This window comes from Coregonus clupeaformis, chromosome 2 (genome assembly GCF_020615455.1).
Source record: "Coregonus clupeaformis isolate EN_2021a chromosome 2, ASM2061545v1, whole genome shotgun sequence".
Taxonomy (NCBI): Eukaryota; Metazoa; Chordata; class Actinopteri; order Salmoniformes; family Salmonidae; genus Coregonus; species Coregonus clupeaformis.
Window position 1 is genome coordinate 11677823 of NC_059193.1, and position 19185 is coordinate 11697007.

General features: G+C 45.0%; 1 protein-coding gene across 1 annotated transcript in view; it reads right to left on the reverse strand.

The window, feature by feature from the left end:
* LOC121533291 (coagulation factor VIII) overlaps positions 1-19185 on the reverse strand; it is a 29673-nt gene that overhangs the window by 9479 nt on the left and 1009 nt on the right. Inside the window, exons 4-24 of the mRNA XM_041839106.2 lie at positions 18619-18831; positions 17970-18146; positions 17743-17846; positions 17424-17544; positions 16965-17226; positions 16386-16551; positions 16189-16276; positions 15681-15898; positions 15267-15417; positions 14892-15101; positions 13444-14740; positions 12828-12993; positions 12261-12509; positions 11840-12068; positions 11501-11683; positions 11119-11235; positions 10896-10967; positions 10417-10502; positions 9902-10063; positions 9371-9515; positions 8348-8496 (exon numbers count right to left, since the gene is read on the reverse strand). Of these exons, the coding sequence (XP_041695040.1) occupies positions 8348-8496; positions 9371-9515; positions 9902-10063; positions 10417-10502; positions 10896-10967; positions 11119-11235; positions 11501-11683; positions 11840-12068; positions 12261-12509; positions 12828-12993; positions 13444-14740; positions 14892-15101; positions 15267-15417; positions 15681-15898; positions 16189-16276; positions 16386-16551; positions 16965-17226; positions 17424-17544; positions 17743-17846; positions 17970-18146; positions 18619-18831 (4565 nt within the window). The remainder of the gene's footprint in view (positions 1-8347; positions 8497-9370; positions 9516-9901; positions 10064-10416; positions 10503-10895; positions 10968-11118; positions 11236-11500; positions 11684-11839; positions 12069-12260; positions 12510-12827; positions 12994-13443; positions 14741-14891; positions 15102-15266; positions 15418-15680; positions 15899-16188; positions 16277-16385; positions 16552-16964; positions 17227-17423; positions 17545-17742; positions 17847-17969; positions 18147-18618; positions 18832-19185) is intronic.

Below are 19185 nucleotides of genomic sequence, written 5' to 3' on the forward strand. Positions count from 1 at the left end.
TGAGCCTCATTTTGACTTGTTTTAAGGACATTACATCAAAGTTGGATCAGCCTGTAGTGTGGTTTTCCACTTTAATTTTGAGGGGGACTCCAAATCCAGACCTCCATGGGTTGATAAATTTGATTTCCATTGATAATTTTTGTGTGATTTTGTTGTCAGCACATTCAACTATGTAAAGAAAAAAGTATTTAATAAGATTATTTCATTCATTCAGATCTAGGATGTGTTGTTTAAGTGTTCCCTTGATTTTTTTGAGCAGTGTATGTGTTATTTCATAGTTTTGATGTCTTCACTATTATTCTACAATGTAGAAAACAGTACAAATAAAGAAAAACCCTTGAATGAGTAGGTGTGTCCAAGCTTTTGACTGGTACTGTACATGATCAACTACAAATCTTAGAATCAACTATTAAAGACTACAAGAACACACTGGCTTCTCCAATTACACTGAATGAACTACAGGACAAAATACAAAACCCTCCAACCCAAAAAGGCCTGTGGTGTTGATGGTACCCTTAATGAAATAAAATATACAGTCCACAAATTCCAATTGGCTATACTTAAACTCTTTAACATCATCCTCAGCTTTGGCATCTTCCCCAATATTTGGAACCAATGACTGATCACCCCAATCCACAAAAGTGGAGACAAATATGACCCCGATAATTACAGTGGAATCTGCAATACAGCAATCTCTGAAAAATCCTCTGCATTATCATTAACATCAGACTCCAACATTTCCTCAGTGAAAACAATGTACTGAGCAAATGTCAAATTGGCTTCTTACCTAAATACCGTATGACAGACCACATATACACCCTGATTGATTGACAAACAAACAAACAAAACAAAAGCAAAGTCTTCTCATGCTTTATTGATTTCAAAAAAGCTTTTGACTCAATTTGGCATGAGGGTCTGTTATTTAAATTGATGGAAAGTGGTGTTGGGGGAAAAACATACGACATTATAAAATCCATGTACTCAAACATGCGGTTAAAATTTGGCAAAAAACATACACATTTCTTTCCACAGGTCCGTGGGATGAGACAGGGATGCAGCTTGAGCAGTCTGCAGCACCCGGCCTCACCCTACTGGACTCGGAAATCAAATGTCTACTGTTTGCAGATGATCTGGTGCTTCTGTCCCCAACCAAGGAGGGCCTACAGCAGCACCTAGATCTTCTGCACAGATTCTGTCAGACCTGGGCCCTGACAGTGAATCTCAGTAAGACATAAATAATGATGTTCCAAAAAAGGTAGAGTAGTCAAGACAACAAATACAAATTCTATCGACACACTGTTGCCCTAGAGCACACAAAGAATTACACCTACCTCGGCCTAAACATCAACACCACAGGTAACTTCCACAGGGCTGTGAACAACCTAAGAGACAAAGCAAGAAGGGCCTTCTACGCCATCAAAAGGAACATGAACCTCAACATCCCAATTAGGATCTGGCTAAAAATACTTGAATCAGTTATAGAACCCATTGCCCTCTATGGTTGTGAGGTCTGGGGTCCCACTCACTAACCAATAATTCACAAAATGTGACAAACACCAAATTGAGACTCTGCATGTAGAATTCAGCAAAAATATACATTGTGTAGAACGCAAACCCCCAAACAATGCATGCAGAGTAGAATTAGGACTGTACCCACTAGTTATGAAAATCCAGAAAAGAGCTGTTAAATTCTACAACCACCTAAAAGCAAGCGATGCCCACACATTCCCCCACAAAGCCCTCACCTACAGAGATTAACCTAGAGAAGAGCCCCCTCTGTGTACAAACACAAACAGACACCACAGAGCCCCAGGACAGAAACACAATTAGACCCAACCAAATTATGAGAAAGCAAAAAGATAACTATTTAACACACTCAAAAGAATCAACCAAAAAACAGCGCAAATTAGAATGCTATCTGGCCCTAAACAGAGAGTACATGATTGACCAAAAATGTAATGTACAGCATAGCTTTGCTATTGAGAGAGGCCGCCATAGGCAGACCTGGCTCTCGAGCGAAGCACCGTCACAACGCGTAATATTTTACGGCGAACACTGCAGCAGAATCAAACTCCTTTCTCCGCTACTCTTTCATCCGCGTCAGGCTACAATACATCTAGTTTCCCGGGGGATGCTGTGAAGCCAGCTGTAGTCTATTGCGTGATTGTGTTTGAGTCTGTTATTAAATGTGTATGTTTACTGTTTTTCATTAAAACCTATAGATAATATTCTGCCCATATGAACACATTTATTTTAGGCCATTTAAAGAACAGCTATGCATGATGTAATGAAAAGGATCAAACAGAAACATTGTTTCACATTCTTTAATAAAAGACTCAAACGGAAACAGGCTGGCTTCGCAGTTTCCCTGCCAAATAGGCCTACAAGGAAACTCGGCCTACAAGGAAACAACGTATCTCGACAACATTGAGTGCGCGAGGGGGTCTGTGCGCAGTGTAGTACCTTCCACAAAACGTTTCGCTCTACAAAAAGACACGAACGACTCTCGAGAGATGACAGGCTATGTGCCCACTGCCCACAAAATGTAGTTGAAACTGAGCTGCACTTCCTAACCTCCTGCCAAATGTATGACCACATTAGAGACACATATGCCCCACAGATCACACAAACCCACAAAGAATTAGAAAACAAATCAAACATTGATAAACTCCCATTTCTATTGGGTGAAATACAACAGTGTGCCATCACAGCTGCAAGATTTGTGACATGTTGCCATGAGAAAAGGGCAACTAGTGAAGAACAAACAACATTGTAAATAGCACCAATATTTAGCTGTGTATTTATCTTCCCATACTATTCATACTACAACTATTTGCACATTGCTAAAACATTGATATGATATGGACTTTCCACTAGTCTTTTGAAGAAAGCAATATAGCTAATATAACTGATAATATCTGATATATAGCTGATAATATAATACTTGAAATGTATTTATCTTTTTGAAACCTTTTTGAGTTAAATTCTTCTCACTTTGTTTATTGATTATTTCACTTGCTTTGGCAATGTAAACACGTTTCCCAATAAAGCCCCTTCGAATTGTATTGAGAGAGAGAGAGACTTGACACATCATGAAAAAATAGAAGTGCCGGATAGGGCTGTATTACAGCCACACCAGCGGTCACGAGTCATGAAGGCAGTCAAATTCCACGTGACCGTTTAGTCATGGAAATTAGGCTTCTCCAAGCTCTGATGCTGCTGATGGTCATTAGTAGCCTACCAAACTTGCTAACAGCCTGGTACTCAGCACTCTATTGTCCCTCTAATCACTCTGACATCAATGCAAATGTTTTAGAAAATCAAAATCAAACACATGAGCTCATGTTGCGCAATATTTCAATAGACTATGCAATTGTGCGAGAAAACAAAGTGATGGCCTCGATTAAAAAGAGGACGATCCCATCAGCTTTCTATAGGCTTACAATATTTACAGTTTTAAGTTATTAAAACTAGTTTTTCAACCCCTCCACAAATGTCTTGTTAACAAACTATAGTTTTGGCAAGTCGGTTAGGACATCTACTTTGTGCATGACACAAGTAATTTTTCCAACAATTGTTTACAGACAGATTATTTCATTTATAATTCACTGTATCACAATTCCAGTGGGTCAGAAGTTTACATACACTAAGTTGACTGTGCCTATAAACAGCTTGGAAAATTCCAGAAAATGATGTCATGGCTTTAGAAGCTTCTGATAGGCTAATTTACATACTTTGAGTCAATTGGAGGTGTACCTGTGGATGTATTTCAAGGCCTACCTTCAAACTCAGTGCCTCTTTGCTTGACATCATGGGGGAAAAAATCAAAAGAAATCAGCCAAGACTTGAAGGTACCACATTCATCTGTACAAACAATAGTACGCAAGTATAAACACCAAGGGACCACGCAGCCGTCATACCGCTCAGGAAGGAGACGCGTTCTGTCTCCTAGAGATTAACGTACTTTGGTGCAAAAAGTGCAAATCAATCCCAGAACAACAGCAAAGGACCTTGTGAAGATGCTGGAGGAAACAGCTACAAAAGTATCTATATCCACAGTAAAAAGAGTCCTATATCGACATAACCTGAAAGGCTGCTGAGCAAGGAAGAAGCCACTGCTCCAAAACCGCCATAAAAAAGCCAGACTACGGTTTGCAACTGCATAATGACCATCGTTATGTTTGGAGAAAAAAGGGGACAGCTTGCAAGCCGAAGAACACCATCCCAACCGTGAAGCACAGGGGTGGTAGCATCATGCTGTGGGGGTGCTTTGCTGCAGGAGGGACTGGTGCACGTCACAAAATAGATGGCATCATGAGGAAGGAAAATTATGTGGATATATTGAAGCAACATCTCAAGACATCAGTCAGGAAGTTAAAGCTTGGTCGCAAATGGGTCTTCCAAATGGAGAATGACCCCAAGCATACTTACAAAGTTGTGGCAAAATGACTTAAGGACAACAAAGTCAAGGTATTGGAGTGGCCATCACAAAGCCCTGACCTCAATCCTATAGAACATTTGTGGGCAGAACTGAAAAAGCGTGTGCGAGCAAGGAGCCCTACAAACCTGACTCAGTTACACCAGCTCTGTCAGGAGGAATGGGCCAAAATTCACCCAACTTATTGTGGGAAGCTTGTGGAAGGCTACCCGAAACGTTTGACCCAAATACTAATTGAGTGTTGTACAGTGGGGGAAAAAAGTATTTAGTCAGCCACCAATTGTGCAAGTTCTCCCACTTAAAAAGATGAGAGAGGCCTGTAATTTCCATCATAGGTACACGTCAACTATGACTGACAAAATGAGAAAAAAAATTCCAGAAAATCACATTGTAGGATTTTTTATGAATTTATTTGCAAATTATGGTGGAAAATAAGTATTTGGTCAATAACAAAAGTTTCTCAATACTTTGTTATATACCCTTTGTTGGCAATGACACAGGTCAAATGTTTTCTGTAAGTCTTCACAAGGTTTTCACACACTGCTGCTGGTATTTTGTCCCATTCCTCCATGCAGATTTCCTCTAGAGCAGTGATGTTTTGGGGCTGTCGCTGGGCAACACAGACTTTCAACTCCCTCCAAAGATTTTCTATGGGGTTGAGATCTGGAGACTGGCTAGGCCACTCCAGGACCTTGAAATGCTTCTTACGAAGCCACTCCTTCGTTGCCCGGGCGGTGTGTTTGGGATCATTGTCATGCTGAAAGACCCAGCCACATTTCATCTTCAATGCCCTTGCTGATGGAAGGAGGTTTTCACTCAAAATCTCACGATACATGGTCCCATTCGGGATTTGAGTCCCTGGCGGCGTAGTGTGTTACTGATGGTAGGCTTTGTTACTTTGGTCCAAGCTCTCTGCAGGTCATTCACTAGGTCCCCCTGTGTGGTTCTGGGATTTTTGCTCACCGTTCTTGTGATCATTTTGACCCCACGGGGTGAGATCTTGCGTGGAGCCCCAGATCGAGGGAGATTATCAGTGGTCTTGTATGTCTTCCATTTCCTAATAATTGCTCCTACAGTTGATTTCTTCAAACCAAGCTGCTTACCTATTGCATATTCAGTCTTCCCAGCCTGGTGCAGGTCTACAATTTTGTTTCTGGTGTCCTTTGACAGCTCTTTGGTCTTGGCCATAGTGGAGTTTGGAGTGTGACTGTTTGAGGTTGTGGACAGGTGTCTTTTATACTGATAACAAGTTCAAACAGGTGCCATTAATACAGGTAACGAGTGGAGGACAGAGGAGCCTCTTAAAGAAGAAGTTACAGGTCTGTGAGAGCCAGAAATCTTGCTTGTTTGTAGGTGACCAAATACTTATTTTCCACCATAATTTGCAAATAAATTCATTAAAAATCCTACAATGTGATTTTCTGGATTTTTTTTCCTCAATTTGTCTGTCATAGTTGACGTGTACCTATGATGAAAATTACAGGCCTCTCTCATCTTTTAAATGGGAGAACTTGCACAATTGGTGGCTGACTAAATACTTTTTCCCCACTCTATGTAAACTTCTGACTCACTGGGAATGTGATGAAAGAAATAAAAGCTGAAATAAATCCCTCTCTCTACTATTATTCTGACATTTCACATTCTTAAAATAAAGTGGTGATCCTAACTGACCTAAAACAGGGAATTTTTACCAGGATTAAATGTCAGGAACTGTGAAAAACTGAGTTTAAATGTATTTGGCTAAGGTGTATGTAAACTGTATTTCTCAACTTTCATAATATTAAGCACATTATAAACAACAGTAGTATAGCCTACCTGGCTGCCATGAAAATAAACCCCAGGGAAAAGCGTTCTCCATTCGCTATTTAAGTGCATAGATGACATATTTTTCCCCGCTGCCCCTGTTTCGAGACAGGTGCATGATAATGGTCCATTCTAAATCAAAACAAATTTCACACATATAATATTTAGTATATGTAAAGACAAGATTAAATCAAGAATAGTCTGATGGGTGACAATATTAGCCTATCGCTTGTGAACTATATATTATCACTTGTGAATGATGCTCAGCATAAGAAATGAAGCCTTTTTTTGCGACTTCATCATAGTCGCACACCTCATGTAGACTAGCCCATAGGCCTATATGTTTTGATAAGATTTGTATCTCAACTAAAAGGCCAAATAACTTCTTAAAATTAAGCATATTAATCCACTTTACAAGGGGTGTAGAGCCTAACTGGCATACATAAGCAGCACTTGAGTTTCAAGTTTGGGGAAGATCATTTTCACAATAAAAATGCACCTTTATAATAAAAGCATCACATGCATAATTGCATTTGCGGTCACTTTTGAGAATGGTGTTTTCCGCTAATGGAACATTCACGCTTATAGCCTACTACCATGTGTGCATTGCTGCGCTTATAATGTAAAGAAATAGTCTAATAGTTTATCAACATTTTAAGCTAAACGTTCTGATCTGTTGCGTTGTATTCATTTGGGATCTATCGCATCCCACAACTGTCCCAGACTATGTTTGGAATATTTATTTCTCACACAGAATAGAATAGGTCAACTTTTGTACTATGGGGGATAGTAGATTGACATAGGCTACTGCTTTTGCTGTTCGTTAGGCCTACTCAACTTGTTGGCTGACGAAAAGTAAATGTGGACAGTTCTTCCAATATCTTCAATATGCACCACGGAATTGGATAAGGACGCCCGCAGTTGCGTCCCTGATGTGTCTGTCTTCCCTTTTAGCCTGTGAGAAAGACCCGATCACATGATGGAGCGCGCAGCACTCAGGGAGAAGGGCATAACGGCCACTGGCCGCAAACGGCATCGATTTCTTTAGGGTGCATTTCGGCCACACAAAGGGGATGCCGCCAGGGAATTTGAGGCAGTAGCAAGTGCTTGTCAAATTTTGAATGAGAGACTGATGAAGTGTACAGCCTGCACAAAAAAACAAAGCAGAGCTCATGCCTTTCAAGCGACTTTTTTCTCAAATCATCATTAGAGTCACATCATGCAGCCTTACAATGTATTAAAAATCTAAACATATAGCCAAACGTTTGTAGAACAACTAAAGTTATATTAATAACTCTAAATTAAGCATATAAGAGTACCTATTTCTTTGTTAACCGCTCAACACAGCACTCCCTCAAATCGATTGGACAAAATATCCTTTCTATTTTATTCAGCTTTGTTCAATTGTATTCTTCATATTATAAAATAATATAAAACAATGCCATGGAATTCTAAGCAAATCTTGTCTGCTAAAATGAACTAGTGTAGCCCACAGCCATATGGCATAGCCAGATCAGGACCTAACATAAGGAAACCTCAGAGTATGCTGTTCTGTTCTTCTGAAATAGACTACATTTTCTTTATATCATGTTTCTTTAGACTTGTCTAAAATAACTAATGGATTTATTGTGAAGGTGTAGGCTATATTACATGGATTTATTATACTTTTTTAAATGTAGATGTTCCAAAGGTCTGCATCAGTGGCTTGTAGGCTATGTGTGGAAGCCAGAAGATGCTAAATATGTTTATGTTAATTAACGGTCAATTACCATGAGACCCGACAGTTATTTGCTTGACAATCACCGGCTGATGAAATTTTGTGACCGCCACAGCCCTAGTGCCGGTCACAGAGGGAGGTGATGGTGTGTGTGGTTTCACTTTGTGTGTGTGCTTTGAGCTTCTGTGTTGTTGTATATGTGAGTGCGTAAGTGAATTTTTGACTTTATGTTTTTTTTACCCCATATGTAACTCTGTGTTGTTGTTTTTATCGCACTGCTTTGCTTTATCTTGGCCAGGTCGCAGTTGTAAATGAGAACTTGTTCTCAACTGGCTTACCTGGTTAAATAAAGGTGAAATAAAAAAAAATAAAAGTGTGTGTGTGTGTACCTTGGGGCGCCATGCGTTGGCGCTGCCAGCCTGGCGGAGGCGTGCGAGGGCGGGGCTCCAGGAGAGCCTCCAGGTCTGCAGGAAGGAGGAGGCTCTGAAGCTGCTGTCTGGGACCAACCTCCTCTGGAGACCCAGGGGGAAGGAGCAGCCTGAGACACACACAGATCCTTGATTGAAACCGCGGGCATCTTCATGTTTTTCCTTTCCTTCTTCCTTCTCTCAAGGATTCTATTCACCAGATCTGTCCGTCCCTGCACCTTCTACCTTCCCCCGTCCAAGACCCCTGGCCACTGACCCCCGTCCCCCGTCCCCTGACCCCCGTCCCTGACCCCCATCCCCCGTCCCCTGACCCCCGTCCCCTGACCCCCGTCCCCTGACCCCCGTCCCTGACCCCCGGCCCCTGACCCCCGTCCCCCGTCCCCTGACCCCCGTCCCCTGACCCCCGTCCCTGACCCCCGGCCCCTGACCCCCGTCCCCCGTCCCCTGACCCCCGTCCCCTGACCCCGTCCCTGACCCCCGGCCCCTGACCCCCATCCCCCGTCCCCTGACCCCCGTCCCTGACCCCCGGCCCCTTACCCCCGTCCCCTGACCCCCGTCCCTGACCCCGGCCCCTGACCCCCGTCCCCCGTCCCCTGACCCCCGTCCCTGACCCCCGTCCCCCGTCTCCTGACCCCCGTCCAAGACCCCTGGCCACTGACCCCGTCCCCTGACCCCGTCCCCTGACCCCCGTCCCCGTCCCCTGACCCCCGTCCCCTGACCCCCGTCCCCCGTCCCCTGACCCCCGTCCCCTGACCCCCGTCCCCTGACCCCCGTCCCCTGACCCCCGTCCCTGACCCCCCGGCCCCTGACCCCCGGCCCCTGACCCCCGTCCCCTAACCACGGACTACCTGCTGATGTACCTCTCAACCTCTCAACCTCGGCTACATCACATCATCATCTAATCACAACATGCACCACCACTAAACGTGATCTGAGCTGTTACAAACGGTTACAAAGGTGTTCCTAACTGCCACAGGGACTCACTGTTGACGTCACAGCCCAGCAGCTCCATGCGGAGAGCAGGGTTCCTCTGGATGGTGACAGGCTGCAGTCTGATGTAGCGACCCAGGATGGGGGGAGACAGATGGTTCTCCTTCACCTTGGAGCCATCCAGGTTACCGTTAAATATCTGAAATAAACAGAAGTTATATCATTAACAGTAAGTATAAGAGGTAGCATTGTAGTATGGGTGATGCTCATGTTAAATGAGTGTGTGCCCCTTTAAGAGAGATAACAGGAGGTTGAAACAGAACATACAATGTAAGAGTACAGGACAGAATGTAAATAAACCAGCCCAGGGTTCACATATTCCTCACACTTGATTCCCCTTGTATTACTACGAACCTTTTACACCACAGTATTGCAATGATGCCATTTACAGTAACAAAATGATAAATGCACCTGCTCCCTCTGACTGCTGGTTTGTATGGTAAACAATGAAGCTCATGCTTTGTGGGTAGAGTACTAGCCAGTAGATAGTGGTACAGATGGTTAAGGTACATGTAAGGTACTGACGTAGGCGGGCTTGGTGCTGTTCCCCCTGTAGCTACTCCAGGTCTCCTGGTCTAGACTGTAGGAGAGGGTGAAGTGCATGATGAAGTAGTCCTTCAGGCCCAGAGAGGCTCTGGCACCCTGGGTCTGGATCCCATGGAGCAGGGTGGGTCTCTGGAGGTCCACCTGCACAGGAGACACAACAGGAGACCAGGGTTGGGGCCAGTTCCATTTCAATTCAGTCATTTCAGGAAGTGAACTGAAATCCCAATTCCAATTTTTCTCATGAGGAACAAATCAATTGACTGAATCAAAATTGGGCAGCTAAACCAGAGGGCCTTTCAATCTACAAGATATTTACATTTACATTTTAGTCATTTAGCAGACGCTCTTATCCAGAGCGACTTACAGTTAGTGAGTGCATACATGTTTTTTTTTCATACTGGTCCCCCGTGGGAAACGAACCCACAACCCTGACGTTGCAAACGCCATGCTCTACCAACTGAGCTACATGGAGAACAGGAAGTTTAGTGTTGAACCTGGATCCATGATTTCTTATTCGTGCCCATCCAGGCGTTGACGGAACCAGATAGCTCCAGCCTCGCCAGCCTGGCCTCCCAGTTACCTGGCAAACACATATATGCATTCAATCACACTGGCTAACAGTATGCAGGCCTAACACACAGTAAGTCACTGATACATCATGGCAACATTTCTCCATTCTAGAGGCTTACTCATGTGTTTACTGTGTATGAGCCTACTTCCTGACGTCAAATAACTTAATAATTAATAATAATAATAATTGATTGGATTTATATAACGCTTTCCCAGTGCTCAAAGCGCTTTTACATAGTACGGGGGGAAACTCACCTCTTCCACCACCAATGTGAAGCACCCTAAGGTGATGCACGGCAACCTTTTTTCTGTCAGTACGCTCACCACACATCAGCTATCATGATGGAGAGGTGTGTACTAACATTCTTGTGGTAACATTCTTGCATCGCTGAAGCTTGCTTACCTATGTGGTCTGATGCCGTGATCTGGGAATCGTCTATTCTTCCTGACCTCAACCCCAGAGGCTGGATGCATCCTGCCAGACAATCACAGGAAATTACATTCTATTATTTATATTGTCCACATTTCACAAAAGAATAGCCGACAATGCCATTCTAAGTCATTCTAAGACATGGGTTGTGAGATGTGGTACCTACATGGGTTGTGAGGGGTGGTAGGCTACTTACGTGGGTTGTAGACCAGTAGTTTAGCCCTCATTCCGGCCAGCTGGTGCTCTCCTACAGTACACTCCACCATCCAGGTCCCCACCGTGGTCGGCCTCATCTCCACTGTGCCAAACACACCTGGACAGGGGGACAGAGACCAAGGTGGGACAGGTGACATTCTTGATTAATTCATGATGATTGACTATTATTTTATTGTGTGGGCATGTGTACGTGCGTACAGTATGTGTGTTTGAGTGTGAGTGTGTGCGTTTGCGTGTGGTTGTGTGTGTGTGTGTGTGTGGTAACTGTGGTTGTGTGGTTGTGTGTGTGGTAACTGTGGTTGTGTGGTTGTGTGTGTGTGGTAACTGTGGTTGTGTGTGTGTTTGCGTGTGTGTGTGTTTACCAGGATAGAGGTTGTAAACCCCCATGCGATGCTCCTGCTCCTTATGAATGCTGAAGGGCAGACCATGGAAGTGGCCGGTGTGATACTCCCCGTTGCCCCCGACGTTCAGCAGGTGCCACCTGACTTGCTGGTGCTGGGCAACCGTCAGACCAGGAAGTGTCTCTGCCACGTAGCCGTTTATCGCTAAGGTAACAAGGAAAGATTTTCCGGATAAATTAATCTCAAACACAAACAATCGATCAGATATGAGTATGAGAAATTCACGAGAAATCTATTTTGACTCATTTATTATGAAACTATTATTGACATTAGGAGGGAGTCTGAGTAACTCCATTGTACCTGCAAACTTGTTGCTGAGCTGAAACCAGGGGTCATCTCTCCGGGCCTGGCAGGGCGGGATGCAGTACTGACGGATGTTCTCGTCCAGGTACCAGCTCTTGGTCTCGTCGAAGGTGTGGAAGAGGAGGGCGTACTCCTGTACGTTGGGCTGTAGGTTCAGTTGGGGGTGGAGGGTGCCTGGCTTACAGATTACTAAGGGGCCAATCAGACCAGAGTGGAGGTCCTTCTCCTGTTGAGGGGGTAATAACAGAACACAAAGCCACACAGTCAAATAGACATGCCAGAACAACAAGTGCATGCAGGGAAAAGCATATCAAAGCACTGATAAGATGTCTAATGAAAATAAAACACACTTATGAGGCCTAACTATGAGGTAGCTTTGTAATATACAGGTAGAGGAAGTGTTGACAGTGACACCTGCCTTATTCTGTGTAGAGTAGTAGGCCCCGGCCTTACAGTCAAACTCTGTAGCGGTGGGCCCCTGCTTCTTGGTGATCCTCCAGGTGTACACCCTGACCTCCCCAGGAAGGACCGCCTCCCCAGGGACCCCCGCCACCCCGGCCCCGGAGGACCCCCACTGGGTCTGGGTCTGACCATCACCCTGGCTCTTATCATACACCCCATGGAGGTGAAGGGAGTACGGCCTGGACGCCATGTTCTTGAAGGTCACCTGTCAAGGTCAAGATCAAGATCAGGATCAAGTTTAAAAACAAGATCAAAATTAAGATCAAGTGAATGTTTGACAGTAGAACACATACAGAATCTGATATCTGAGTGGATGCCATGAAAATAATATTGCAGTGAATTCAGGGGGTAACGCAACCGGGATTCAAACCAGGGTTCCTGCAACTGTCCAACACCTTTGCCATTACACCAAGAACTCCAAAACACCTTGACGAGGTTACTAGTAGTTGAGCTAAGGCCACTAAAATATGAATTGATTTGAAACATCAGTGAATTCATAAGATGATCATTGATCTCCACTCACGGTAAGCAGGTCGTTGATCTCAGCTTTAATGATAGGACCCATGAGTCCCAGATGTTCCTGCAGCTCTCCTCTGGTGACGGGGATCTGGAAGTCACTCTCACTGTAGGCCCTGAACACCACCTTCTTATATTCTGTCAGGAACTTCCTCATTCCCCTATGCCTCGCTCTGGGGAGGGAACAGTTGGGAGTTGATGAGCTGATCAATACCTTGATAAAAGACAGCTTGCCGTTGATCAATACCCTGATAAAAGACAGCTTGCCGTTGATCAATACCCTGATAAAAGACAGCTTGCCGTTGATCAATACCCTGATAAAAGACAGCTTGTCGTTGATCAATACCCTGATAAAACACAGCTTGCCGTTGAAACGTTGGTAAATAAATGATTGCATCGGAGAGCAGCTTTTCCTTTTCTTTTAAACTGAGCTGATCAATCAGAAACAGGATTTCTTTAGAAACCTATCAAAAATAAATAGTCAAACAGATGGGGCCAGACACAGATTAAGCCTAGTTCTAGACTAAAAAGCATATTCAATTGAGATTCTCCATTGAAAGTGCTCCTCAAAGACTAAGCATAAATGTCCAAGAAACCAGATACTTACAAAAGCCAAACACTACCTTGGTTTTATGAGCTGATGTGGTTTATTGATCCCATAGTCCCATGTGATCTCCTGTGCAGCGATGTAGTAGCTGCGGTAATGTCCATCTGTGGTCCTCAGGTCCAGGTTGTCCTCTGTCCCCATGTAGGCCGTCCCAGTGTTCTCCTCACTATAGTCATCATACTCCAGAGACACTGCGTTCCTGGGAGCCGTCTTGTTGTCCTTGGAGACATTGGAGAAGTCTAGATCCAACAAATCCAGTAGAGGTGTGTCCGGATCAGTGTGAGTGTTGTTGCTTAGGGGATGCAGCTCCCCAGCTTTCTGCTCCTCCCTCTGCTGCTGCACCTTCAGTGGATCCGGGAGAGCTTTCAATGTTTTGTTCATGGGGTCTAGATCCCTCCATCCATCTAACTCCAAGAGTAGAGAGTCCTTATCTGCGTGATTGGTGCTTAGGCGATGTGGATCTCGATCCAGCTCCCACTTTTGCCCATCACTCTGCTCCTGCATCTTCAAGAACCCCTCCCCCTGTTCCTCCTGCTGATCCAACACCTCCACCTTCTGTTCCTCTCTCTGCTCCTGCTCCAGTGCCTCCCCATACACCTGACCCTTCCACTCCTTCAGCACCTCCTCCTCACAGTTCTCCACCAGCTTGTTGCGCTCTCCATTCTCTCCACCCTCCAACCTGGCCTGGCGTCTCTGTCTCCCGTTCCCCCCCTGCTCCCTGCCCAGACCTCCCTCCTCTACCTCCTCCTCACCCTCTCCTCCTTCTCCCCCAGCCTGGTGTCTCTGTCTCCCGTTCCCCCCCTGCTCCCCACCCAGGCCCCCTCCCTCCTGGGTCTCTGAAGCCTTCCACTCCCCGTCCTTCTCCAGTTGCTCCAGAACGTCTGTGGGGATCCCTCCCTGGGAGAGCAGGTTTGCCTCCTCGTCAGCAGACGACACCGTCACATACCTGACCTCACAGATTGACCTCTGGTCCCCTGCCTTAAATGTGACATTGTTATCAGACCCGTGTTCCCCTGATTCTCCGATGGCGACTTCGTTATCTGTGTCATTTCCTGTTTGCGGTGTTGTTGTGTTCTGGTTTAAGCCAGGTTGCTTCCTGCAGACTCTGACGGCTACGGTCCTGTTCTGTGGCCGGGGGTGGAGGGATCTGGGTTTGAAGAACTGGTCGACGTAATCGGGCAGGACGTCCTCCAGGTCGTACTCTAGGTCCTCGTTGTCCACCAGCAGTTCAATGTTACAAGACAGGACGGAGTAGCGGGCGCTCATGCCACGGCTTTTCAGGCTGCTGTCGAACGCACTGATCTCCCACTCACCTGAGGATGAAATAAACATCAGCTCACAAACCTGTGTTTTTAATGGACCCCTTTTCCAAACATTTTCTTCCATTTGATGCCTACTGAACACAACTGCAGTAGGATCAATCACAGCGATGGTTGACAAACAAACATTGTCATTTGACCTTACCGATTAGCTCTGTCTCCATGGTAACGGTCTCCCCGGACATTGGGAAGAGTGTGAGGACGGACTCGTACACGTTGTCCTTCATGAAGGGGTTTCCTGTGAAGTAGACGGACAGGAAGTCGCTCTGTGTCCCCACATTGGCCAGGTGCCAGAAGGTCACGTCATCCTTACACACCTGGACCCTCTGCCCGTTGAACATAATCCCGTTCACGTCTGTAAACAAAAAAACTAGATCAAGATCCAAAAAAAAACAAAAAAACATAGCACACAAAGGGTGACAGAGCAGACATGAAGGAGGTGTCACCACTTTCATCAAGAAATAAGGGAATTATATCTCAGCTAGATTACAAGATAACCAGGCAGGAAAAGCCCACTTACTGTAGATGACATTGGAGTTGTAGAAGTCAGAGTCTGTAGGGTTGACCATGGAGGGGTCTTCGCTGTACTTCTGAATGTTGTCATTGATGTACCAACTCTTGTTCTCATCAAACACAGCAAACATCAACTGCTTCACTTTATCTGGGCCCACCTGCAAATTGGACATCTTAGGTTATGATAACCACAACATCTCACATTCTCTCACACTGTTACAAACAGAAAATCCAAGTTATCAGTGTATGACTTGATCAACCTGCAGGATAAATAATGCACTGATATGTCATATTGGGCCAGTTTCAGGGACACATCTCTATTCTCCATTGAAAGTTATTCTTATTCCAAGACTAGACTTAATCTGTGTCTGAAAAACCAACCCTATGTGTCATTATGGACATATTAAGTGGCGATTCTCACCAGCCGCCCCCTGGTGTCCATGGAGTCCTTCTTGCAGATGAGGAGGGGTCCCACGAGGCCGGTGGCCAGGTCTCTCTCAGGGTTGACGGTACTCTGGTACAGACGGGTCAGACACTGGGGGTCTCCCTCCAGGGGCCCGTCCTCTGCTGTTAGTTTCCACACGTACCCATATGTCCCGTTAGGGGGTACAGCCAGGGAGCGAAGGTCCTTTTCACCCTCTACACACAGACACACACACACAGACACCACGGGGGGAAACAGGGATGACTAATGACTTAGGAATGACTAAGAGACTAAGATACTTTATTAGTCTAACAGAATGACTATTAGACTAATAAAATGACTATAAAAATACTTTATGAGATTCTCCAGACCCCAACATATAAATACACCAGATATGATGACTATATTCCATGAAGAATTTAGTTATGATTCCAAACGTAAATGCATAGCCAGTAATATTATCTTGCTTAATCTTATCATAGTGCCAGTTTTCTGTTTATCTTACTGTTCCCTGTTTTCCTCAGTGGAGAAATCCTGGTGAGGCCGTTTGGATACATGTTGAAAGGACGACTTGCCAGGTTCTTGAACACTATCTGAAGAAACAATGAGAATGATCTTTACTTGCTTTACTATCGTTTCAGCTCCATCTTTTTGGTTTACATGCTTTTTGTTTGTTTGTTTTGTTGATTGTGGTACACACACCTGGAAGTGTTCGTCCACCTGTCCTCTGAGCAGTGGTCCCAGCAGCCTTTTAACAGGTGATTTCCTTTTGGTAAAGGTCTGGTCAGTGTATTCTACATACACCACCTTCTTATACTCATGACCCAGCTGATGAGGACTCCTGGGGAAGTATTCTGATAACAGTTGACTGGAACACAGAGACAATGGAGGGAGGGTAGTATCAGTATTGTTAGGATCATGAACTCTGAGCATTGCCATCTCTCCCTTTCCTGTCCTAGTCTTTTTCTGGCTGTACCCACTCTCTCTGACCCTCTCCCTTTCTTGGAACCCCCTCCCATCTGAACTCTTACTTTCCATTTCACTCCCACTCATTTCTCCCTGTCTCGCTCTCCCTCACTCTCCCTCCCTCCCTCTCTGTCTGTTGCCCATTTACCCTCTTTCCTACCCGTCACCCTGGCTGAGGTGGGGTTTCGTACCTGTCTCGCTCACTGAGGTGGGGTTTCGTACCTGTGTCGCTCACTGAGGTGGGGTTTCGTACCTGTCTCGCTCACTGAGGTGGGGTTTCGTACCTGTCTCGCTCACTGAGGTGGGGTTTCGTACCTGTCTCCTTCACTGAGGTGGGGTGCGTAATCCCAGATGATCTCCTCAGCAGCGATGTAATGGACCCAGACTTTGTTCTCCACCCCTCGGGAGCGACCCACAGCCTGACCTTTCACAGGCTTAAACACAAAGGTCTCAAACGTGTCATCTCCAAATTCGTAGTCCTCCTCATTCTCAGACTGCTGGACCTGACGCACGTCAGGACCGGGCACCGTCACAGGCTCTGGGCAGTCCTCCACCTCAAAGACTGCCCTCATACCCGCTGGAACAAAGACATACAAAGACACCTTATAGATGCCTTACCTTAGAGCACATTCTCAACCACATAATTATTCATGCAACTCTGGCTCAAATGTACAAGTCTCACTCTGTTACCTCACACAGGAATGTCAAATCAAATTGGGAACTTTCAAATTGATAAAAACTTTATTTCACAACTTTGAGAGAACATACTCTTACCGTGGCGGTGTGCTTGGATCTGACAGCTGATGAGGAACTTCCCCTGAGTGCTGGGCTTCATCTCCGCCGTGGTGAAGGCCATAGGGGTCATCTCCACAGTAACCTTACGGTGGGCCATCACCTGGAATGACAAGGATAGAGTTAGGCTCAGACTGAAATGCTGCTGAACTGGTTACACATTCTCACAAATGACTTATAACTGAACTGGCAAAACATTCTGAAAAGGAAAATCTTGGTTGATTGTCTCATATGACCATTAGTTATGATTTGTTGACAGCTTTAAGTAAGCCCTGATTTGAACTTGAATTATCTGATGTACCTGTAGAGTGTGATCCTGGAACTGTATGGAGTGGATCTCTGGAGACGTTTCCATTCCAATGAGATGCCAGAACACATTATCTCGTCCCTGGCACATTGTCAGACCTAAACACATACCAAACAACCAACCCACACAAAAACAGATTTTTGAGTTTTCTATTTCAACATACTTGACAACAGGACTGAACTGTTGACTCTATACAGTAGCATGCTAAATTAGCTTCTGACCTGGTAAAGTTGAGTTGACGTATCCATTGATAGTGTGATACTGTTTTCTTGCACTGGCCTTCTTAAATCTTTCCCGGAAACTCCCCACCTCTCCGTACCAGCTCTTACTCTCATCAAAAACAGCAAAGAGCAGAATAAACTCTCTGCTTTTCCGAACTCCATTCTCTGTAAATGCAGCTGGGAGAACCCAAGGGAGAATATAGGTAACACATTAGTCGAATATCTCTCTTAGCTCTGAATATCACAGTGTACATTTGATGAATTGACGCATTTGCTGAAATTATGCATTTGGTGAAATGACTCATTTGGTCAAATTACTCATTTGGTCAAATTACTCATTTGTTTAATAGTCAGGCCATGTGGTAGTCTGGGTATTAAGCTTCATCATGTGCAGTAAACGATTGACAATCCCTACTTAGTAAGGTGATTATGTGATTCAGACCTCTTTCTATTCACATAGCCTTTCCATTAGGTAGGATATGATCAGTGTATGACTGAGAGCAGAGCACATAATAAGTTCCCTTCACCTCCTTTACCAGGCAAATGTGTCACAGTATGTCTGACTGTACTGTGAGTGTGATACGTAGAGAGAAAGCTGTGGAGTATCTGACTGTAAGTAACATAGCAGGAATAAAGTTGCCTCTCTAACTTGATTTGCAGATGAGCAGAGCCCCGATGAGCCCAGAGTTGAAGTCCTGTACAGTGTCCACCTGGGAGGAGTAGGAGTAGGTGAGGCACTCTGGGTCTCCCACGGTCGGACCGTCTTTAGGGTTGATGTCCCAGACGTACTTGTAGTATCCTCCTGGAGCAACCGCATCATCCTCCTTCTCCTGGCTTGACGTGGCGTCATCGTATCCGGCCCCTAGAGAGAAAGAGATATACCGCTAGGAATACACGCATGTACACACAGAGGCTGACATAGCAGATACACACACGCGCGCGCACACACACACACGTACACTTAATTCAAGTGTACAACAGTGGGTAAGCCCTTTATTGGGTTCAGTCTACTTTACAACACCCGTTTTAGGAAGTGACCGTGGCTTACGATTTACGGTAAGTTAGTAGATAGACATAAAGACATTACCCTCAGACTGTTTCCAGTAGTAAGTTAGTATGTAGACATAAAGACATTACCCTCAGACTGTTTCCAGTAGTAAGTTAGTATGTAGACATACAGACATTACCCTCAGACTGTTTCCAGTAGTAAGTTAGT